This window comes from Garra rufa, chromosome 17, assembly GCF_049309525.1.
Source record: "Garra rufa chromosome 17, GarRuf1.0, whole genome shotgun sequence".
Classification (NCBI taxonomy): domain Eukaryota; kingdom Metazoa; phylum Chordata; class Actinopteri; order Cypriniformes; family Cyprinidae; genus Garra; species Garra rufa.
This window is the reverse complement of record NC_133377.1, coordinates 30,428,871-30,454,392: the sequence shown is the minus strand read 5'-3', so window position 1 is coordinate 30,454,392 and position 25,522 is coordinate 30,428,871. Positions and strand designations below refer to the sequence as shown.

The 25,522-nt window shown below is 38.4% G+C and overlaps 1 protein-coding gene across 3 annotated transcripts in view; it reads left to right on the top strand.

The window, feature by feature from the left end:
* Window positions 1-25,522, top strand: part of znf516 (zinc finger protein 516) — a 50,939-nt gene that overhangs the window by 21,802 nt on the left and 3,615 nt on the right. For all 3 annotated transcript variants that reach the window (XM_073821759.1, XM_073821760.1, XM_073821761.1), the window contains exons 2-4: window positions 12,018-13,960; window positions 17,709-18,944; window positions 21,892-21,996. In XM_073821759.1, coding sequence (XP_073677860.1) covers window positions 12,244-13,960; window positions 17,709-18,944; window positions 21,892-21,996 — 3,058 coding nt within the window. In that variant the 5' untranslated portion in view covers window positions 12,018-12,243. The remainder of the gene's footprint in view (window positions 1-12,017; window positions 13,961-17,708; window positions 18,945-21,891; window positions 21,997-25,522) is intronic.

Here is a 25,522-nt window from a genome sequence, read left to right as displayed (position 1 = left end):
TGTGACGGGGGAGTTTCATTAAAAAAAGACAGATCTTCTCTTACCAGAACAGGAACACGCAAAAGAAGAACAGAGAAGAGGGAGGGAAAGAGAGCGATTGAGATGGCTTTCATGGTGTTAGATTACCTGTCCTTCTCTGAACTAACCAGAGTGAGAGAAACCAGCCGTTTTAAGAAACTTAAGCTTGTTCAGACACTGTGACGATGACCTTAAAGCAAAGATTCATATTCTTTAATGTATTAGCCCACGATGCAGCAAATGATTAATGGTTAATTAAAAAAATATTTTCTTAATAGTTGTTTACGTCCAAACAATGTGTGTATTAACACAATATATGATATAGGAACACAAAGCAAGTGTTAGATTGAGTCTGTGGTTTTCTTAATGACTTATTAGTTACTTATAGTTACATTTATTTTATTATTTTATTTTATTCTAAAATTGTGTTTTGAAAGGGGTGCTATTTTATTTATTTTTGTATTTAATTTTATTCAAAACTGGTGTTTTGAGAGAGGTGCTGTTTAATTAGATTTTAATTTTTAATTTAATTAAATTTTTCTATTTTACTCTAAAATGGTGTTTTAAGAGATGTGCCATTTTATTTTATTTCATTTATTTTATTTTATTTTAAAATGGTGTTTTGAGAGAGGTGCTATTTTATTTGATAGTTTTGTTTTGTTTTTTGTTTTATTTATTTTATTACAAAATGGTGTTTTGAGAGAGATGCTATTTTTTTTTTTTTTTTTTTTTTAAATGGTGTTTTGAGAAAGGTGCTATTTTGTTTGGTTTGTTTTATTTTATTTATTTATTTCCAAAATGGTGTTTCAAGAGAGGTGCTATTTTATTTTATTATTTTATTTCAAAATGGTGTTTTGAGAGAGGATCTATTTTCTTATATTTTATTTTCTTATTATTTTATTTTATTTCTAAATTGTGTTTTGAAAATGTTTTATTTTAGTTTTTTACTCCAAAAAGATGTTTTAAGAAAGGTGGTGTTTTGAGAGAAGTGCTATTTTGTTTGATTTGATTATTTTGTTTTATTTTTATTTTTTTTTATTTTATTCCAAAATGGTGTTTTGAGAAAGGTGTTTTTTTGTTTGATTTGATTATTTTGTTTTATTTTTATTTTTAAATTTCATTCCAAAATGGTGTTTCAAAAGAAGTGCTATTTTATTTATTTTATTATAATTTTATTTGAATAGTGTTTTGAGAGAGGTGCTATTTTATTTTATTTTTTTATTCCAAAATTGTTTTGAGAAACATTTTAATTATTTTTTATTGTTTTATTTTATTCCAAAATGGTGTTTTCAGAGAGGTGCTATTTTGTTTTATTTTATTAAATATCTGCTTGCTTTAGTGGACTTCATTCATCAGATTTAATGCATTCAGAGTACAAATCCAAACCCTAAAAATGAACATTTTCAAGATCTCCTCAAGGTTTTTTTTTAATAATAATGTAAAATTACTATTATTACTTTTGTTTATATATAGGGATTTTAACAAACTTCTAACCAACCAACTTTGTCAGCTACAGACTGAATAAAACCTTTTTTATTACTTGTTTAAACACTTAAATGTACGATTTTAACTTTATAGAAAGGGGAACCTGCATCATGGTGGCTTTTCCCCCTGCACAGGGAGGCACCACTAAAATATAAAACCGTATTTATATTAGTCTTTAAATACTTGCCATAAACACTTGCCACTTCTCATGGTTCTGGTATAATAAACAGTATTTGCAGGGTGAGAGTTAACGCAGTGTGAACTCGACATTAATAAATAAACAGCTGGAGAGACAATACTTTGAAGGCCACGAGAAAGACATCTGGCTGCCCTGCGAGCTCTAACCAAGCGACCGTGATCACGTCTCTCGCCAAGGACGCAGATATACTTACGGAGGCCAGACGGTTGTGAGGAAGAGTGTCCCACTTGGGCTGCCATCAAGGTCAATAAAGCATACAGGCAGCTGAGAGATGAGCTGTGCTGTTTGAAAGCGTATATAACGCAAGAATTGATCGAATGTTGCACATAGAGCTTGTTCTTGGATGCTTTAAAAAGTTTTTTGAGAGTGATGAGTAAACAATGACAGAATTTAAATTTTTGTGCATACTGTCGCTTTAAGATTTTTTGCTGTTCACTGCATTTTTATTAGGACTCAAATATGGGTCAAATCTAAGAGCTGCTCATCTGGTGCAGATCTGGCAACCCAAAGCCAGGTACTTAACCCTGAGTTGCACCAAGGGGCTAGCGAAGCCCCCTCAGTCAACAATCGCTCACCCTCAGGCCATAAACCCAGTGAAGAGGGTTTCGGTTGCTCTGTGCCTTAAACATATGCTAGATGTCAAGATGAAACGTTGATATGGTTTACAGAGTTTTGAGTTGAACTCAAAGAATGACCCATATTTGCAACCATTTAGTTTTTTAAACCACATTGCCTTCATTTGAGAAAGTGCTTGCAAAAAAGAAGAGATGTGAGAGACAAAAAAGAGAGCGAGAAAGAGAGTCTGAGCTGGCCTTACCATGATAATCTAATCCCTGTTCAGAGAGCTTTTTTTAGAGAGCAAGTTAATGCCTTCAGATTATAGTTCAGCTCTAGACCACGCCAACCACACAAGTGTATCTGCAAGCCACTTACTGTCACTACATCAATTCTACAGTCACCCAAAGAAAACATTTTGTAAAGTAATCTTAACACTAAACCCATAAAAAAGTATTTTCACCCTTATGTTGTTACAAACCTTCAGAACACAAATTAAGATATTTTTAATGAAATCTGAGAGCTTTCTGATCCTGCATGGACAGCAACGCAACTACCACGTTCAAGACCCAGAAAAGTATTGAGGACATTGATAAAACGATGCAGTGGTTCAACCGTAATATTTTTATAAAACGACAAAAATATTTTTGTGCGCAAAGAAAGCAAAAATATAAAATATGAACATTGTCAACATTTACTCACATTCATGTTATTTAAACACAAATAACATGAATGTGAGTAAATGTTGACAGAATTCTTATATTTAGAGCACTTATTCCTTTAGGTGTGAATCTGTTTAAAGGAGTTCAACAGTTTTCCGGTGAATTTTATTGTTTGCAATTATCAAATCATCATAGATTTCATGCAAATCAATTGGCAATATAACCAGATGAAACTTCTTTGTCTGTTTGACTGCATGTGTGCGTGTTTCTTGGACAAGCTGTGTGGCCGCATAGGTGTTATGTCATACTGCCATCAGGAGTGCTGCAGAGGCTCGGCCTGATATTACATAAGCATTACTGCTGGTGTCCCTCTCTCATCTCTCTATCACTGCTGTCACACACACACTTGAATGCTTTGGCTTGCACCCAAAAAACACACATATAAACCCACCTGTGGACACCTGTAGAGACATTTCCTTTTATCCCAAAAACAATTACATGGCAATTTAGAACTTTGACAGATCTGCATGAATTATGTACATTATAATGTTATATTGTGACTTGATAAGTGACACTTTACAATACACTGCACAAACACTCTACTAAACATTTACATCGGTGCTCCACATATAAGAAAGAAAGTCAAATAATGTTGGAATGATACAAGGGCAAGTAAATATTAACGGATTTAAAAAAAAGTTATAGTTTGAGGGATAAAATTAAGTATTTATTTACTGAATAATAAGAAATGTGAGGTAAAGAAATATTTAGAATTTCCTACCTGATCTCATGACAAAAACATCCCGTGAAAAACATGAGAGCTGAAAGATGAGAGGTTAAAAAAAACCCAGCTGAAACGACATGCTTGCGATTTGAGTTTACGCCACATTCACTTTTGCACCACAGCGTCTTGCGAAAACGGTCCCACAGGTACGTTTTTGTCATGAGATCAGGTTGACCAAAATAGGATTTTATTTGATCATTATTTGACTTGATTTAATTTTTTTATTAATTCTTGAGCTTTTTAAAAATTGCTATTGAACTAACGTCTGCACCATTATACAATTTAAAGGGATAGTTCACCCAAAAATGAACTTAGATTCAGAAAAAGAAACCTTTAGAATTTCCAACCCGATCTCATGCGAAATATGTACCAATAAGTATATATCACTGCAGTTTCCAAAAAAAATGAACACTAGAGGCGGTAAAACGTTTTCGCACACGGTTATGATCATATGTTTCACTCTCCGGCTGTAACAAGCTTGCTCAGTAGCTCAGCTAGCACGGATTTGGACTTAGAATGTGGAAATCTTTGGTACGAATACCATGAAAAACATGACTCACGATGAAAGAGCTAAAAGATCAGAGATCGAAAAACAAGCTAAAATGGCATGCTTGCGATCGCGTTTTACGTTACATTTGCTTTTGTTCATACTAGGGCTGTCACTATCGATTATTTTGGTAATCGAGTAATCTGTCAATTATTCTAACGATTAATCGGATAATTAGAATTTTTTTTTTTTTTAATAATATAATAGACCTAAGTTAACAATAGCCTTTAAAATTACTTAAGTACATATATAATAGCAACAAGGCAATAATAATTAGTTCAAATAAAGTAGTAGCTAGTAGTCATATGGTTTTATTGAACAAAACTGTTCAAATACATAATATATTATAAACAGTAAAGCTAATGTACATTATGCATTATAACAAATGCCTACATAGGGCGCCAATGGCCTTTATTATTGGTTTAATCCTTGTTTAATATTGACTCAACAAACATTTAATTCAAATGTCCAACTAATCTTTAATATTTGGCCATTTCTTTACGACAGAAATGCTGCAGGCACTGTAATTTGTTGAATATGCGGATATAAAAATGTGCAAACTCAGGGCGAGGGTTTAAACTTTTATTTTGATATCGCGATGGACAGTTAGCATATAGAGATGGACTGATGTATTCTCCTGTGTTTGCGTAGGGTTATAAATGATATACCTTACAAATCTGATGAAATAGCACACGTTGGGTTCTCAGATAAACATTATTATAACCAAAACTCACAATCACATGCAGAGATAGAGTTTGAGACGCTCCACACATGTAAATTATAACAGGTCTTGTTTAGCAACATTTACTGTGAAAGGAGCCGATCTGAGACACATAAATAACGTACACGCATGTAATTAATTAAAGCGCATATTTTAAACCTGCCTCATTTGCAATTTTTTAATAGCATTATGCTTTACTATCATTTTAAATGGGTTTAATATGTGGAATGCGCCATGTTCGGTATTTTGCCGATTACTCGACACGGGCAAAATGCAACTGAGTTTTTTTTAAAATCGAATACTCGAATAGAATCGAGGAATCGTTACAGCCCTAGTTCATACTATTGGGTAGGTTTAGGTGTAGTGCAGATGGTACGTTATTTTAAAACGTCACGGAGCATTAGAATTACAGTATAGCGCCACTCAACGGACATTTCAAGTCAGAACTGCGGTGACGCATTCAAAACCAACATTGCATAAAACGTGCGTACGTTTATCTGTTCTGGACTAACGCTCTTTAAGCACCACTCGGTGGACATTTCACATCAAATATGTCCCAGAACATACACAGCGGTACATATTTAGCGTCTTGAGAAAATGTTCCCACAGGTACGTTTTCGTCATGAGATCAGGTTGATAATTTCAGATGACCAAATAGGACTTTTGATCATTATTAATTTTTAAGAATTACTATTGAACAAAAGTCTGCACCATTGCACAATTTAAAGGGATAGTTCACCAAAAATGAAAATTCTGTCATTAATTACTCACCCTCATGTTGTGAAGACGCATACGTTGTGGTACTGTCATGAACGTGTCAAAGACTGACGAGGAAGAAATAGTTTAAGAAATAATTCAAATAATTTTAACAATCAGTTGTATCAGTTGTCTTGCTGTCTATGCAGGGTCAGAAAGCTCTCGGTTTTCATCAGAAATATCTTAATTTGTGTTCCGAAAATAAACAAAGGTTTGAGTAATTAATGACAGAATGACACAATTTTAATGCTACTTATTAGAAAGTTTGTTGTATCAAACCTAAACCCTTTCTATTGATATCATCATTCAGGATTTCCACATTCTTTGGTCAGACATCATGCACACGAGCAGGAAAATAATCCCTGGCTTTATTGCTTGTGTAACCGTGTTCTGGCTTTAGGGAGTGGCGTTCCGTAGTGACGCCGCTGGGAGGTTGTGGAGCCCTCGCACGTCTGTAATCTGCTACTCTGATAATACTGATGTCCAACCAATCTGAGGCCATTATCATTCCATTATACAATTATGAGTTATGAATTCTCACTGAGCTTGGAAAAACTACTGCTTTGTGAAGAAGTCACTGCGGCGGTGTAATCTTATTAGCAGATGAGCGTCACACGTCAATAACACACACATTGTGCTGCGCTGTTGGTTTGTGGTGTAAGATCAACATCAGTAGTGCCATTGTAGTCTGTTTCAAAACCTACAGCCCCTCGTGCTCGGCCTCTCGTGGTATTTTAGGATTTATCAAACACACACACTGACATGCAACATGTTAGTTTGGCACGGGTGCAACAATTAACATATGTGCACAGTGCACATACTAGCGCACACACATACCCACGTAGGATTTTGGCTCACGGTTTACAGTTCAGGCCAGGGTGTGTTAGAATAAGCATATGTGTCATGGACGTGTTTAGCTCTGTCTTTCACATGAGGATATACACACTTTTTCTCTTTCTCTCCCACACACACTGGCTCAGAGCAGAGGAGTAGTGTCCAGAGCATGGGGCGTTTGTGCTGAGCTGGACTAGCCGTCAGGTTGAATAAGCGAGCAGACAGTTGATTCGCCATAGCCATTCATCAGCCAGAGAAAAGAGAGGAGGGGAAAGAATGGAGCTCTCGCTCAGGGCTGTGTCTCTCAGATACGGGTCCGTCTATGTGCTGCTGTTTCTTTCCACTGAAAGCTGGCCGTCTTTGTGTGTGTTTTTATGCCTGTGCATGTTTTTACAGGCACATGTGTTGTTGCTTGCGTGTCGGTGGCATGTAAACAGCGGATCCTGCCTTTGAATGCACTCGTAAAGATCAGGACGGGACTTCATTTTTGTGAAGAATTTCCTCGAGCATATGGCTGCTTATCAATCATTGATCATTTAATTATAATTTAATTACTTCAGCAGTAATATGTCACAGAAAAAGTACAGCACTAATAAGGATAGATAACATTTCTGACCCTGGACCACAAATCTAGTCATAAGTAGCACGGGTATATTTGTAGCAGTAGCCAGTTATAAATTGTATGGGTCAAAATTATCTTTTTTTTTTTAATGCCAAAAGATCATGTTCTATGAAAATATTTTGTGAATTTCCTACCGTAAATATATCAAAACTTAATTTTTAAATGGTAGTATACATTGCTAAGAACTTAATTTGGACAACTTTAAAGGCGATTTTCTCAATATTTAGATTTTTTTTTGCACCCTCAGATTCCAGATTTTCAAATAGTTCTATATACTGTTATAATATTGTCGTGCCCTAACAAACCATACATCATGTAAAGCTTATTTATTCAGCTTTCAGATGATGTATAAATGTCAATTTCCAAAAATTGACCCTTTGTGGACCATCATATTTGTTCCATTGTGGAATGTGAAATTGCTGTGTTATTTCACTGTATAATGTGAAATAATGTGAAGTATATGGTTAATGTGGTAACATCTAAATTATAATTTTTTTTTAAGTAAAATAGTAAAAAGTAAAATTCAATTACACTACTGTTCAAAAGTTTTGGGTCAGCTTTTTTTATTTTTTGAAAGATATAAATAATTTAAATCAGCAAAGATGCTGTAAAAGGATCAAAAGTTACAGTAAAGACATTTGCAATGTTACAAAAGAAGTCTATTTTAAATAAATGCTGTTTTTTTTTAAACTTTCTATTCATCTAAGGATCCTGAAAAAAAGATGTATCACGGTTTCCACAAATATTAAGCAGCACTTTTTTTTATCATTCATAATTAGAGAAAATGTTTCTTGAGCAAAACAGTATATTAGAATGACGTCTGAAGAATCATGTGACACTGAAGATTGGAGTAATTCAACTTGGAATAACATGACATTTTAAAATATACTCAAATAGATAAAACAGGTTTTTAAATTATAATAATTTATGATGTTAACATTTTTACTGTATTTTTGACCAAATATATTCTTTGGTCAGCATATTCAAGTGATTAACAATCTTATCAACCCTGAACTTGTTAACAGTTTTTATCATTGTTATTTTATATTGTTTATTTTATTGTTCACCCCTGCAAAAGTTTTTATGGAATAGAAAGAAATTTTAGTAATCACTACAAAAGTGACAAAAATAGATGAAGGTGGTTTATAGGAATCGTGTGCTATATTCCAAATCCCTGTCGTGAGCTTTGAAAATCTTTGAAAAATTACTTAAATTCAGATTTTTGGAGTCTGATGATCCCCTGGTATAATAAATAAGTGAGGGTGACTTAAAGGGATAGTTTACCCAAAAATGAAAATTCATGTCGTTCCAAACCCGTAAGACTTTTGTTCATCTTTAGAACACAAATCAAGATATTTTTGATTCAATCTGAGAGCTTTCTGGCTCTGCATTGCTGAAAAAGTTTTAATTTTTGTTTCTTTGCGTTAATTTTTTTGCTCGTAGCTTCATAAAAGTAAGGTTGAACCACTGACATCACATGGACCTTTCTGGGCCTTGAATGTGGTAGTACTGTTGCTATCTATGGAGGGTCAGAAAGCTCTCGGATTTCATCAAAAATACCTTAATTTGTGTTCTGAAGATGAACAAAGGTCTTACAGGTTTGGAACGGCATGTGGGCGAGTAATTAATGACAGAATGTTCATTTTTGTGTAAACTATCCCTTTAATAATGACTTAATTTTTGAGTGAACTGTTCCTTTAAGAGGACTTAATCACTTATTATTTATAAGATGCTTACTTGTAAAGTGTATATATTGGAAAAAGTGTTTTAGGAATGACAGCTAAGCGTTGAGGCAGGGGGTAGCAGCCACAGACGTGTCAGAAGAAGGTTCCTCAGGAATCTCAAGCGAACAGTGGCCGTATCCCAACTGTGGAAACCACTAGAATCACAAACGCCCAATCATAACCACTGTGAGCGACCATAACTAGTGGACAGGGATGAAGTCTCTATAGGCAAAGCGTATTTTTGAAGAACTCGAGTTGTAAATCTTGTTTTATGCCTATGTGACGTGGACAGGCTACAGTTAAGTAGTGTTCATTGTGTCTTCATTTCAGAAACACTGCAGAACAAAGAAGCCCTTCACCCTGTGCAAGCTGTATCACTAAGCTTTACATTTCAGCTGAATAGAAACGCTTGTGCCTGCTCTCTGTTCGGTTTTTATCGTATGACCACATCTGTACTCGCATTCCTCATTACACAGACTTTAACTTTGCTAGACTTGACATTTCGTGTAGCATGTCCAACCAAGCCTGTTTCTTCTTGGCTCCTCTCGTTCCTCAGTTTCAAACCTGGGGGAATCAAATCTCTGGAACACACCAGAATATTTTTCATAATTTAACGTGACAACGTTAGCCTCAGCACCTGCTATCGTTCTTGCAGTCGCAAACTTGCGCCAGGGCCCCCCTTTTATTTCAGACGTAATCAGCAGTTGAGGGTACCAGGCTGGATCTACTCCGAAATGGGACCGGGAGGGACTTCCCTTTGTCTTCCCCAACCAGACATGCTTCAGACAGGCCTCTAGCGTAGGATGGACCCCTGCATCCAACAATGGCCGTGTTGGACCCCCGCAGCTCAGAGGAGGTATAGACATGAGCTATTGTGACAGTTCTGGTGCGAGAGGCACAATGCAATTGTAGTTTGGGGGGATTTGAGATTCACCAAATTGTTAGTTAGATAGGAGGACCGTAGAGACAATATGTTCCTAAAGGAGTTTCGCAATGATGATGGATAGCAAGTGAGTTTCATCATTGGTAATTGTGCATTGAGTGGAAATCAAAAACTGCTAGTAGTTTGTACCAAAGTTTTGTTTTGTGGCTTGTTTTAGGACACATAATGCATTAAAAATTGTACTGGTTGCAGTCTTAAGGAAAAACAAGTGATTAATCTGCTGTCCGTCACATCACAAAGAGAACAAAAGAAAATCGAGCTCTTCTATCTTCTCTTGTCAGCATTGATGCCTGTTAGTGGTTTGGTTACTGTCTCTGCACATTTGGACAAAATGCACAATTTGGTTTAGGATTTGAGTGCACACACGCGTACTGACACACACACCGCTCAATTTGAAAAATGCACTGATCCTGCATTGATGGAGCTACAAGATGAGATGAACTGTCTGGGGATAAGTAGGTCAGCAGAGCTGAGGTAAGCCCTCCGAGAACAGCCATGTTTCAATAATAACCCCACTGCTGACGTGTGCATATATATGTGTGTGTGTGTGTGTGTGTGTGTGTGTGTTTGTATAGTGTGTGTCCTTACACATCTCCCAAACCTCTTGGTATCATAGTTACGGCGATTTAATGCTCAGCTCATTGGTTTGCCAAACAGCAAAACACTATTCATTACCAACTCAGCATGTTCAGTTCCGTTATTATGCGGTTAAGCACCTCATCCATTCCATTGTCATAGAGGCTACACGGTTTCCACGCTACCCAATATACAAAATCAAATAATCAGAGAAAATAAACTAGATATGTAGGCAAACATTGGATATCAGTCGAGATAAATGGATGATGGGACCTCTAGGAAAACTTCCAATTTCCTAAACATCTCCTGTTTAAATTTCTTACCTGGCGTTTTATAGCACAGCAAGTTAACTTACCGTAAAAGATGAACTGTGGAGAGGCGAGTGCTTTTTGTGCGTTAGAATGTGTGTGTTTGTGTTAGGGGGATGCGGGGCCAGTGGTGAAATGTAGTTGGTATATAATGGATTATTGATTGTTGGGAGAGAGAGAGAGGACCAGCCCTCAGGGTTCATCCCAACTGGCCCCTCTCTTGCCCAACACTGAATAGTCTCTTTACGCCTCAGCAGACACACGCACATACACGTACACACAATGAATTTAGGCCTGTGAGCAGACAGCCACTGCTCATACTGACTATAAGAGGGGACTAACTGAGACCTACTGTTGTCCTTCAAGCAAAGATTCACACAAACACACACAGACAGGATAAAATATCAGGTGGATAGGGGCAAGTTGTCTCACATACCTTAAAGCAAAAGTATTTATACACATTTGTGTAACCAAACTTTTAACCTAAAACCCTACTGTACTCCATCTCAGCTGTAGTGTAGTATTTATTTACTTTACCCACATTAACCAATTGCACAAACTAGATTAACAGATATGCTAACACACAGGCTGTATATTACAATAAACATTCAGTCAGCATAACCATTTTTGAAGAATGCAAAATACTGTAGGTTTGCTATGTTTAGATTTGATAGAAAACAAAACAGAATGGCAGGAAATCCTGATTCTGGACCGGGGTGTGTATGTTTTTGTGGATTTACAACAATTAATACCCTACTTGTTTTAATATTGAGCAGTGTGTTTACTGTATCTGCTTTTATGGTCTTGTTATAATAATCAGAAAGCATGTCGGATAAGTTAGTGTGTTTATGCAGTACTTAAAGATTTGCCTTTTCCTCTGACTCTTAAATGAGGACATCAGCAGTCTCTCAGTCTATCTCTTTGTCCCTCTCCCACTCACTTGTAAATGGTGCAGAGCATAAAACCCAATGTACTATGTCCTCTGTATTCAGCTATGCAGTATGGATCCTGCCTTAAAGAATAGTTTTGACCAAACAAAAGACTGTCAGATGGCATTATATAAAAGGACTCTGTTAGCTGGGGGTTGTCTCAAACACTGGGCCTAAGTTCTTTCCATGGAACAGTTTTAAATCTCTGCAGATTTTGCATATAGTACTTGATTTGTAATAAGAATCATTAAGACAGTATTTTTGCAAAGCTTGTTTGTTGCCATGGACTAATGGCAAATCATTTGCATGTCTTATTCTTAATTTTGCTTCTGTTGTGTCGCTGTTTCCTCTCAGGTGACCAGAATGAAGCAAACCCTCAGCTTGTAAAATGATTCATAGGAGAAAAAACTCCAGGCCTATTCCAGACAAAAGCAACACTGTCAAGACAGAATTACCAACAATGACACGTTTGACAAAGAGAACTTTTACCCAGACCGAATGACTACAGGCGAGACAGACTTAATAGGATCTAATATTTTGGACAACAGATAGCAGCACAGTGGAATATTCAAGCCTTGAGATGGAGGTGGAACGACCGGATGTTGTAGAGGAAGAGTCCTTCTCCAAGGGTGGCCAGGGCAACCCTGATGGCAAGAAGAGCAGGGGTCACACTTGTGAACTCTGTGGAAGAAGTTTTCCTTTCCTCAGCTCCTTGTCCCAGCACATGAGAAAGCACACTGGGGAGAAACCATACAAGTGTCCTCACTGTGAGCACCGCTCAGCCCAGAAGGGTAGCCTGAAGGCCCACATTCGCAGCCACAAACTGGACGGCCTTAGCCAGAGCACTGGTGGTGAGGAGGAAGATGTGGACGAGGAAGGGGAAAAGGAAGGAGGGGTGCCAGAGGATCAAGGTGGTTGCTCCAGTCCGACCGAGAGTACCTCGGCCTGCAACAAGGTTGTGAGCGGTGAGGATGCAACCAAAACAAGGAAGAAAGCAGGGAAGAAGGACAGAACCTCTGGTGAGAATGGCAAGCAGTCAGTGCAGTGCTCTCTGTGCAGGAAGAGACTGTCCAGTCAGGCAGAGCTTGAACAGCATATACAGGAGCTCCACAAGTTCTTCCGATGTGAACTGTGCCCTTACGAAACCTTGCAAGAGGACCAACTGCAGGCTCACATTGAGAAGGTACATCCTATTGAAGAGGAATCTATCACCAAAGAAGTCTCTCTCAGCGAGGAAGCTGACTGTGTACTTGGTAAAGGCGAGTTCCCATGTGAACAGTGTGACCAGGTGTTTACCCAGGCCTGGTTTCTAAAAGCTCACATGAAAAAGCATCAGAACAGTCTGGATCATGGATGCCGGATATGTGGACGCCGCTTCCGTGAGGCCTGGTTCCTACGTAGCCACATGAAGACCCACAACACCAAGGTAAAACCAAAGAGTGACTCTTTCCTTCCAGCTACTGTCAACGATGTGGCGCAGGACGAGTCCAACTTGGTGAACGAGGTGTGTCTGTATGAACTCTGTGCCAAGTGTGGGAACTTCTTTCACAATCGCAAGAGCTTGCTATTGCACGAACAGGTCCACAGAAGAGTTGAGCAGCCTCCTAACAATACCTTGTGCAATGATAAGGACATCTCATCTGTCACCAAGACAGGCTTCTTGGAATGCCTAAACTTGAAACCAGCTGGAAATGGAGAGAACCCCGCTGAGGGAACTCTAGGGAAAAGAATCCCGGAGCTTGATCCAGTAAGTAGCTACCAGGCTTGGCAACTTGCCACCAGAGGCAGAGTGGTGGAGGTATCGGAGAAGAGCCTGGGTTGGGAAGAGAGGTTAGCCGATGCAGATGTAGCGTATGACAGGGAAAAGGGCGAGTATGTCTTGCTCAGGCAGGACAAGCGGAAGAAATCACTCGATTCAACGGCGAGTATCCCAACCAAGAAACGGAGAGGGGCTGGGACCCAAGGCTCCAATACAGATCCCCAGAGCAATGGAGAAAGGAACAGCCAAGTCTCGACAGGTGAGCGAAGCCCAGAGAATCTGAGTGACACTGAGTACCGCCCTACTTCTCGCCCTAGCCGTAAGAATTCCCAGAAAACCTCAGAGTGCTTGGAGTGCGGAAAGGGCTTCCGCACACAGCAACAGATGGTGATCCACATGCTCATCAGACATGGTGGCTTGGGTGAAACCATTGGTGGAAATGGACTGTTCCGTAAGGCAGCGTCCAGCCCATCTAAAGCAGGCGAATCAGCAGGACTCTTCAGGGATCAAAAAAGGACAGGGTTCGTTGGGGACACAGGTAAGGGCATTGTCCTTATTTCAAAATTTGAAGCCAGCTCAAAGTTTAAATCTCAGGATTGAGATTTAATTTGGTGTAAACTTCAACCACCACTTGATTGCATATCATAACCTCCATTCCAGCCTACCACTCTCACAGTATTATTTATGCAATGCTTAACCTCTGGGATAGTTTTCGTGTTGAACAGCTAATGTTTAAATTCACTGAAAGGAATCATCATTTGAAGCTGTTTATGTAAAATATACACCAGGGGTCCTCAGTATTGCTATTGTAAATCCACTTTACTACAGTTCAACACCTGCCTACAGTACCATTTACAGGTGAACATATAGAACTTGATTAGTTGACTTGGGTGTGTTCGAATGCAGTTAGAATTAATTTTACTCATGCTAAATTAGCTATGTGACAGTGCTCCAAAGAATGTGTGAATTTTGCAAGGTAACTGGTACCTGATCAAAAATAACGCTTGGATGATTAACAGAGGGATTAACATAATTATAAAGCAAGTTTATCTGCTGTAGTCACTTTAGAAATTACATTTATGAGCCTTTATTCTTATTTCTGTTGTTATTAATCCTACTTTTAATCCTACTCAAATCTAACTTCCTGTTGAGTTCTAATCAAACACACTTGAACCAGCAAATCAAGTTTTCGGGTTCACTTGATTATTACTGGAAGGACTAAAGGCAGATCTCCAGGAATAGGATATGAGAATGGTTGGCTTAGCAATATGATTATACAGTATGATATGCAGGTTCTGAAGCTGAATTTATGGAGGGCAGCGACACCTTGTGGACAAATGCTACAGCACATCTGAACTGTGCATAACTTAAATCTACAATACATATTTGATTTTAATTATGGAATTTTTTCACTTGGTTGGTTGTTTAATTAATGGAAGCGTAAACTTAAATTTTTTTAAGCTTTTAGCACAAGTATAGAACCTTTATGGTTTCCATTTGTAGTAGCAGTGTTTTACTTTTTACTTTAAAAACAAAAAAGGCCTCAAGACATTTAATTCAGTTCCAATCACTCAAGGACTAGTCTACAGATTTACAGATACAGTTTAGTCTCAGAATTGGTTGTTCATACCTCTTTACATCTGTTTTCTGTCCTTTGATACCATAAAAAATTTAGATTGCGGCCTGTACAAGCTCTTTGAAGCATGTTTTTATTATCAAGGTGCAAAACCAGGCTCTGAATTGTTAAATCTTTTGCTTGTGGCTTGAGCTGTCCAGCCCTCTTTGCATGATGCTATTTCTGGACTTCCTGTCTCAGGAAGACAAGCTCTAAAGATTTGTCTTTTTTTCCACTTTCCCCATCTAAGTGCAGACCTCCGGTTAAAACACATTGCTAAAACCACTTTAAAATACTGTGGATGGCAGGTATCACAACAAAGCTGATATAGCACTGAATTTGTCCTGATAATTGTTAATTCCTGGCATATTTAATGGAATCTTGAGATTATATTAATGGTCTATAACGGAAGACTTATAGTAGACTTGTAGATCTTATAAAACTACCCTTTGTTAACACAAAGTTAAGTAAAATAAAATTGCCTTAAACAATAGATGCCCTCTTAGGGATTGACACAGATGGAATGCTCCAGAACAGAGGTTTCATTGTGTAAGAGTTGAAACAGATGTCCACTCACTGCTGATATTTTTATGTAGGTGTGAAGACTGTAGAATGCTCTTCCACACTACTTATCTACTCTACAAAATTCATATATTTTTTTTTAAATATGTTAGTAATATATTAGTTCCTCTTTAGGTTTTCTACTAAAAGGCAGAAAGAATGTAGGAACGCAGTCATGGCCATTACGTTCGTGTAAAGTTTATCTCAAAGGACCCCCCTCTCCGAATTGGCTCAAAAATAACCTCAGAGAGGTTGGAATGAAGGCTGCACAGCAGCTAGTGTAAGCCACCAAATGCAATCCAGATGGCTTGAGAGAGAGAGAATAGAAAGAGAGAGAGAGCTACTGAGAGATTGCAGACATGTTAAATGTAAACAAACATCTTGCTGACAGATGAGAAGAGGTAGTCCCAGGCAAAGTTCCCAGGCCCAGTAGTCTGTTGCTCTATTGTACTACTGTTAAACAAACTACGTGTGATTGTGCTACCACTGTTAAGTTTTTGACCTTATGTTAACTATGCAGATGATTATTTACATGTGTGGTATACAATGCCATAGAGTGTTTTTAAATGTTGCATTATATTAGACAATTATACTGTGTATGCAGTAGTTAAATCAGAATATGTCACATGTTGTTCATATATTATTGATTTGGTGCTTAAGAAACATTTCTAAATATTATCAGTGCTGAAAAGCTGATCATACGTTTTGCTGCCTAATATTTTAGTGGAAACCTCAGATTTGTCAGAATTCTTTGGTGACTAGAACACCCAATAGAAATATTTGAATAATAGAATCTGGACAACTTTAAAGGCGATTTTCTCAGTATTTTTATTTATTTATTTATTTATTTGCACTCTCAGATTCCAGATTATCAAATAGTTGTATCTCAGCCAAATATTGTCCCTATCCTAACAACATCAATGGAAAGCTTATTTATTCAGCTTTCAGATAATGTATAAATCTCAATTTCCAAAAATTGACCCTTATGACTGGTTTTGTGGTCCAGGGTCACATATTACTTTCTCTAACCTCTTTAAATTAATTTCCTATCATGAACATGAACTTCTGTACAGGTACTGAAGTAGAATTAAGTAGTTATGTGGCGCCATCTTGTGGTGAAACTCCAAAACAGTTTTGAATTCCGGTCTCTTAAGTTTAGCGTTGTCCTGATTGTAGTGTTGGGCGATATGCTCAATTTTCATATCGCCCTATCGTCAGCCTGAGAGATCGCCGATACACGATACTATCGTGCTAATTTAATTAATTATCTCTGTACTAAATTCCTTATTCGTTTTGTAAAGGTAGACTTTCTTTTGCCATATGATTAAGTTGTGCGTGTACAGAGCTCTCACTGTAGTTCTGCCGGAGTTGTTCAAGTTACTTTCGGTTTCATTCTCTGCTATCGTCAGTGAGTGAGCTGTAAATGTGCGTGCCAGAATGTAAATGAATGAATCTTTCTTTACCCGTCATATTGCGATAATGTTACCGCTGTATGTCTGAAGGTTGTCATCAGGTGATGTTGTAGTTAAGTTCATATTGAATGCGGAGAAGTGATGTGCGTGTAATTCACGTGCGTATGTTAAGCGCCATCTGATCGCATCGTAATTCTAATTAACGCCTATAGACGTTACTGAGATGAATGTTTGTTTACTATATACAGACTGATTATGATACATCGTAATTAATTCAGCCTGAACCAGGTTTTACTACCTCTGTTATCCTAATGACTGCAATGCTAATATAATATAACACTCCCTTTAGAATCAGTTAATGTACCACCGTACTGGATGATGAAAATCTCCCATTTTCACTGCACGAGGTGCGTTAAGGCGCGGTGGCCTCTCTATGCGTGTGTTTATACCGCGGCAAGTTTCTGAAGCATCCTAGAACAGACTCTGTGCTGCATTGCTAAAGTTAAGTTCTTTGTTGACGGATAATAATAATAATCGTCTAACGATCGTCAAAGGCATCAGCAACAGGCGATATCTCTGACTATCGACGATACACGATACTATCGTCTATCGGCACAACCCTACCTGATTGCTGGCTTTTGTTCAGAACATGCTATTGTTGTGTAGTTACAAATCCATATTTATTGTTTTCATGACAGATAAAAAGCCATACACCTGTGAGCACTGTGACTTTTGCACCGCAGAGCCCTCGGCCATCGCTGCCCATGCCCAAACGCATCATTCGGCAATCAGGAACTGGGGCCAGAGGAGTGATGCCTTAACCAGCTCACTCAGCCAAAGCCAACCTCAACAAATCAACAACACAGGCTTCCCAAGGCTGAGAAATGCCCTGCTGCAGCAGCCTTACTGGCCCTACACCAGCTCAACTCACCTGGAGAGGGCAGCACAGAGCGATGCCGCTTCAAAAACTGAGGAGGAAAAGACCAAGGGGTCAGAAGAAAGTAGCACCACGGATAAATCAGATGCTAATCTGCTTAATCTTTCCATGGAGGTAGATAACGAAAAAGAAGGGGTTTCTTCTATGTTACTGAAAAGTTTGGTTCGACACCAGTGTCCTTATTGCTCCTATGCAACGCTCTATCCAGAAGTTCTCTGGATCCACCAACGAATTGCACACAAAGTTGACAGCACTACGTTGGTGCCTAAGTGGGCTCCGAGAAATGGCCTCAAGGGGCCAAAATCCCTTCTTGATTTCAAGAGACGCACCGGGCCACCTCCGTTTCTGGAGGGTAAGGACTGCCCCTCTCTACCGCTGATAAGAACTTCCCGAACGAGTGCACCTGATTGCAGCCCTGGAGGGATGAAGAAATCAAAACCTCAGACAAGTAGCGTAGAGTCCAGCTCCTCGCAAAGCAAGAGCTGGCATGTGGCCACAGCACCGGGGGCATCATCTCACTCGTCCAAACACAAGACCAGCAAGTCCAGGACAGATGAGTTGGCAGGCAGTAAACACAAAACAGACGTCCATCAAAACAGTTCTTCACGGCCTACGGCAAGTCCTCAGAAGATTGGAAACCCAAAGACAGGAAGCAGAGTGATGGAGAGTAGTCTGCTACCTCAAGAGGGACTTCATTTTATGCTCTCTAGCAAACACAAACTCTCAGATCAGAGGAGCTCCAAAGCCTATGCTCCTCAGACCCCCAGCAGGTCCGATTCTCAAGCTCAGGATACACCGTCCGTGGCTGGCTATGACCACTGGAACAGACTTGGCTTGAGCGGCCCATCCTCGCACTCCCAGTCCAAGAGACAGTCGACGACCGACGGTCCAGAACCTGTGGCGGACATCCTGAGTTTCTTGAAGAACTGCAGTCCTCACGATATAGCTGCCCTCTACCACCACTGGGGCTTCAGCAACTCGATGGCAGAGCAAGCAGGTATGATTTCTACTGCTATTTTTTCCCAACAAGTTTAAATTTATTGTACAGTGGCCCAAAAAGTATTTGGAGATTTAAGAAACTTTCAAAAATGTAAGATCCTATCACAATCAATCAATAGCATTCTTTTGTAAAATATTTTGATTTGAAAAGTGCAAAAAATATAGTTTGATGTTATGATCTAATGCAATGACACATCAATGCAAAGATGAAACATTAAAGGGTTAGTTCATCCAAAAATGAAAATTCTGTCATTACTCACTTATCCTCATGTTGTGCCAAACCTGTGCTCTTCGGAGCACAAATTAGGACATTTTTGATGAAATCCAAGAGCTCTCTGACCCTCCATAGACAGCAAGGGTCCTTCCACGTTTAAGACACAGAAAGGTAACAAGAACATTTGATAAAATCATCCATGTGACATCAGTGGTTCAATCGACTTTATTCAACAATTCTTCAGCTGTGCATCAGCCTAGTGCCATTTTGGCCCATTTTCCTCTAAACATAAACAATACACGGTGCACACGTGCTCTACGTCAACAACATGCATTGTTTATATGCAAGGAAGCTGTGCGCATGCATTGTGATATTCACTAGTTTATTGCATAAAAAGTATACTCGTAGCTTGAACCACTGATGTCACATGGACTATTTTGTCAATGTTCTTTCTTGGTACCTATCTTAATTTGTGCTCTGAAGATGAACAAAGGTCTTACAGGTTTGGAACAACATGAGGGCGAGTAATTACTGACAGAATTTTCATTTTTGAGTGAACTGACACCATGTCTACACCGAACGCGTGTCGTGCTGCGCCGCAACAGCTCAAGTCTGTCTACACTGGACGCGACAAAGTGACTGTTGCAAAATATATTTACATATTTTTGCGCACAAAAAATATACTTACACTATTATACACCTCGGGTCTCTAGCGACCCTATACACTTTTTACAAAAAATGAATCAGAAACCAGGCATTCTTTTTTTTTTATATTTTTTCTTGTTTTCTTGTTAATAATGAATAGATTGAGAAATACTGAAAGCTGATGCCACACTTAAAAAAATAAAGGATGGAGAGGGTAGTAAATGACGTCCCGGGTCGCTAAAGACCCAAGGTATGCATTTAAGGGTTAAGCAAGTTTATAGGGATTTGTGTCTCCAAATATTTTTCGTCCCTCTCTGATGTATTTTGAGCCCATCGTTTTAAAAGTCATGTTACTTAGATTGGCAATGGGTTAGTGCACACTGGACTTACATATTCTCCTGTTTGTGATGAACATGAGTCAAAATTTTTCATAATGTTTTAACGCCTAACAACAATTAAAGTCTATCTACTCTGGACGCGACAAAGCGACAGTTAAAATCGTTTGAACTTCGTATCAGTATATCATAAATGGAACGAGGCATCAGTTTACTGTTGGGGATTGTTGTGTTGTAACGCGCCACTCGCATCCGGTGTAGACATGTTGTAAATTCACTTGTAGTATTCTAATTGATTTTAGTTTGTAGTGTTTAATCTTTATTTGTTCTGACAAATTTATTCAGACAGAATTTATCAGTTTATTGTGCAAACAGGTAAAGATTGACATGCTGACAAACAGTTGTCAGTTCACAGTACTTGAATTATTCAGCAAAGGCACATTAACTACATTTACTCCTGAGCTGAAATGACAAATGAGAACAGTGAGGGCTAAAATGGCACATAGCACCCCACACGTACACGCCGTTGTGCCAGCATGCGCATACGCAAAGGTTAATGGAACTATTGAGTAATCTCTTCATCATCGTGTAACCTACGAAAGTGTGTAAAAACATTTCAGACAGCTATCGCTGAGAGGCATCGCGAGCCTTAAACATCGGGCTCGTAACGGCACGCCGGGCGCTCTCCGAGGGGTTAGAGCGCCTCGATGCCACAAATATGCAAAACAGCACACTCAACGAGTGAATGAACGAAAGAGCAAGAGGAGTCAAATTAAGCCACCAGCTGCTTTGAAAAATATTTTCAAATGCTTTTTTTTCCATTCCACTTCATTTAAGGACATTTTGCCAGGCGGTGCTCCAGTTGGCCGGCATCAGTGAGTGTAGTTCCGCGGAAAGACAGTGGAAATTTCTGTCAACTGTCTGGCCTGATATCATCAGCGCTCTCTTTAGCCCTTTGAGTCACATACAATAAAGTGACCTTTCCAATATTAGACTTTCCTTTTGTTTGTGCTGTCCGCTGCTTTTCCTGTTGCGTCGCTCCGGTATGGTAATAACTCACGGACTCATGTTTACTAAACGTAGCCTTGCTTACTACTGCCACCAACACTCTCAGTCACAATTCGGCACTATAACAAAGCGGGCCTGAGGGGTCAGAGCAGGTAGGACCACCAGTGCCAGGTGACGGACAGGAGCCAAAGGGACAGCGTTTCAGCTCGCGCTCTCAAAGCACCCTAAGGGCGAACGAGATGCCGGGTGCTTCAGGTTCCACATCCGTTCCTGTTACTTCAGCGAGTCCTTCACCGACGCGCATGTGTCCGAGCGATTCCCCCCGTGCGGACGAGGGCTGACATAGCTAGAGCGACGGGCAGGAAAAGAGCAGTGAGAGCGAGAGGGAAGGAGACGAGGAGAGAGGGAGGAAGGGGAAAGCAGCACACCTGACATGTGACATGGTAGCGCAGATGGGGGCACATCACAGGGCAAGGCTTTTAATTCACTGTAATTTATGCGGTCACATGGGCCTGTGTTCATGTCAGGCTGTCGGAGATGCTCTCGTGATGCAGCGTGACAGCTCCCCATCCAAGCCCTGAAGGTAGCCTCCCATAATGACACATAAAACATACTAATGATGCTTCCTCCCTCTCTCTCTCTCTCCGTCTCTTAACCTCTCTTTCTGTTCCGTGTAAGTTTGCCTACATGTTTTTCCTATTAATTTTCATTTCTCTTTCTCTGTTTGCGTGCGTGAACTGTAGGGTTCGCGAGGTCAGGGTCTCAGCAGGGGGAGTATGTGTGTCCAGTGTGCAGGAAGAGCTTCAACCAGCCCAGCCATTACCGCACACATATGAGATCCCACACAGGTGAGAAACACACACTAGAGACAAACATGCACATCAGAGTTAGACCGTAATTAACTCAATCTACTAACTTGAGTTTAATTTTTTTGCATATTTTTTTTTTTTTTCTAATTTAAAATACTGCTTTGTGACATTTTTATGACGTTACCGTTACAAATATGTTACATATATTAAAATAAGATCCTTTATTTAAAAAATCCTGTTTTTAATGTCATGATGGTAAATATATAAAATATAAATTTCAGCGTAGTGCAAGTGCTTTTAATCTCACATTATATCAGTTTTCTGTCTTTTTTTTGTCTTATTTAATTTTATCCTCATTAATATATTTATAAATATGTGACCCTGGACCACAAAACCAGTCTTAAGAAGCACAAAAATACATTTTATTGGTCAAAATTATCGCCAAAAATCGTTAGCATATTGAGTAAAGGTCTTGTTCCATCAAGATATTTTCTAAATTTCCTACAGAACTTAATTTTTGATTAGTAATATGCATTCCTAAGAACTTCATTAGAACAACCTTTCTCAATATTTAGATTTTTGCACCCTCAGATTCCAGATTTTCAAATAGTCATATCTCGGCCAAATATTGTCCTATCCTAACAAACCATACATCAATTTTCAATTAAATTTTTTTTTTTTTTATCCTTTATGACTGGTGTTGTAGTCCAGGCTCACATATATGTAATTTTAAAAGATACTAAAGTTTTAGTGTTACGCAATAAAACCATCAAAAATATATGAAAAAAAAATTAGAAAAAGTAAAATTTTTACCAATACAACAAAAAATTACATTAAGAAGACCACGTCAAAAGAAATTTATAGTAGTGATTTTTATATCTATGGAAAGCACATTAAATGCAAGTAAAGTGACTAATTTTAAGGTTTTAAATAGGTTTTTGGAGAATAAAATGTCAACATTTGGTTGAACTACTGTTACACTGTCATTCAGTGTAACACAATATTTATGTAAAAATTCAAACAACATGCTTATTCTGACTTGTACATATTAAAATATATAAAAGAATAAGGGAGCATATTAAATTTGTGTTTTAAATGAGTAAAAAATTCTTACTGACAAATGGGCAAAATCTAGGATAGTGGCAAATTTAAAAAATGTAGAATTAATGAAAAAACAACTATTTGTTTTTATGCTTAAACTCTTTTTCGTCTTTGACCCATATAGTCATGCTTTATAAGAAGCTGCCAATTTTCCTATATATATGCATCAAATATTCATATATATTTAAATGTACATGTATGCATTTATGTGCAAGTGTGTGTGTGTATGTATAACGAGCGATCTTTCTCTGTCCTTGGACGAGACTCTTTCTTTTTTCCCCGCCGCAAACATATTTGCGTGTGACTCTGACCTGTGAAAATTGTATACATTATTAATCAGATGTCACTTATGGAGCTGTAATTGTGCATGCTAATAAGCTGAGCAGTCACCAGTCCAGTATGATATGCGTCAAATGCTCGCTGAGAAAATGTGACAGTTTGCCCTTGTCTTCTCGTCAAACCACACACACACATACACACACACCTATTCAATCAGGAGCCTTCATTTCATCACAGATAAGATTATATCCATCATTCATGTTCATCAACAAACTTTCATACAACATAAATCTGTAATGAAGTTGTGCAGTATTTTATGTTTGCATTATTGGATTTACAATTTGATTTTGTATCACTTCATGAATTTTGAAATGACCTTTGCTATGAGTATTTACTAAATTTACTTTCTGGTTACTGGGGGAAGTGCTATTGCACGTCATTAGCATGCACCGTGGCAGCTTTTTAATAATATAAAGAGGTCATGTACTATTCGCAGTAGTCTAAATGAATAGGATTTCCTCCACTCCTTTAAACAGGGTGCACTTAGCTGCTCAGATTATGACTAGGAATGATTTTTTTTTTTTTTTTTTTTTTTTAAGAGTGTGTGAAGGTTGCACATGCTAGCCAGACTGATCCCCAGTGACAGAGGCCAAATGCTACATTTTACAGAGCTCCCTCTCTCTCTGCGCACATAGACTTACAATCAACGTCATCAATGATTGCTCTCTTCAGTGTGAGCTTCCAAATGAAGTGGGGCAGGGGCCCCCGGCCTCCATTAGCATGCACACTAACTCTGTGTGTCACTTTAAATTGGTAGTTTCAGTTCACTGTCTGCCGCGGCCACGCTAACTGGTGATGCTAATTCAAGGCCTTTACGGCTAATGCTCGATGAGCGGGTGGATTCTGGGTTTGCACCTTAGTGCTTTTAAAATGGATTCCTGCTTTGAGGATGCTTGATGCTTTCTTTGAAGGTGACCAGGAAAGCAGAAATAGCATTAAAGTTGATGTGAAACGCAATAGCAACCAATTTTATTTTTGTAATATAATAGTGATAGGTTACCCAAAAAATGAAAATTGTCATTAATTACTCACCCACATGTTTTACCAAATCCAAAAGACCTTTGTTTATTGTTGGAACACAAATTAAGATATTTTTATTAAATTTAAGAGCTTTCTGACCCTGCATAGACAGCAACTGACATGTTCAAGGCCCAGAAAGGTAGGAAGGACATCATTAAAATAGTTCATGTGACATCAGTGGTTCAACCGTAATGTTGAAGTACAAAAGTATTTTCCCCATACTTCTGCAAGATGTCTGTTAAAGTTCACTTGATCTGGAAAGCATCTGCTGTGTACAAACATCTGACAGACATCTGTAAGATGTCAGTTTTACATACATTCTAAACCATAAACATCTTAAAGACATCTAATAGACTTCTATATAACATCTGATAGGAGACGTCCTATAGAAGTATTGCTCTAAAAAGTATGTCTTGCAGATGTAAATGCAGATGCCAAATAAACGTCTCTGTGATGTACGTGTGCTATCAGGGTCGTGACTTCATAAAATTAAGGTTGAACCACCCCTGATAGCACATGTACATCACAGAGACGTCTATTTGACATCTGCGTTTACATTTTTTAGAGTGTTTGCTCAACTGCAATACGTCTATAGGATATTTCCTTTTAGATGTCAAATAGACGTCTATTAGATGTCTTTAAGATGTTTATGATTTAGAATGTATGTAAAACTGACATCTTACAGGCATCTGTCTGATATTTGTATACAGCAGATGCTTTCCAGGTCAAACGATCTTTAACAGACATCTTGCAGACAGACATGTGTGCTATCTGGGACAGATGTCACATGGACTATTTAGAATATGTCCTTACTACCCTTGATAGCAAATGTACATCACAGATCAAGTGATCTTTAACAGACATCTTGCAGATGCACATGTGCTATCTGGGACCTTTCTGGTCCTTGAACATGTCAGCTGGGTTGCTGTCTTTGCAGGGTGAGAAAAAAACTCTGATTTATCAGAAATACCTTAATTTGTGTTTCTAAGATTAACGAAGGTCTTACGAGTTTAGAACAGCATGAGTAATTATTGACAGAATTTTCATTTTTGGGTGAACTATTAGTCTTTATTTTATGTGGTTGGATGGAAAAGTATGAGGGCTT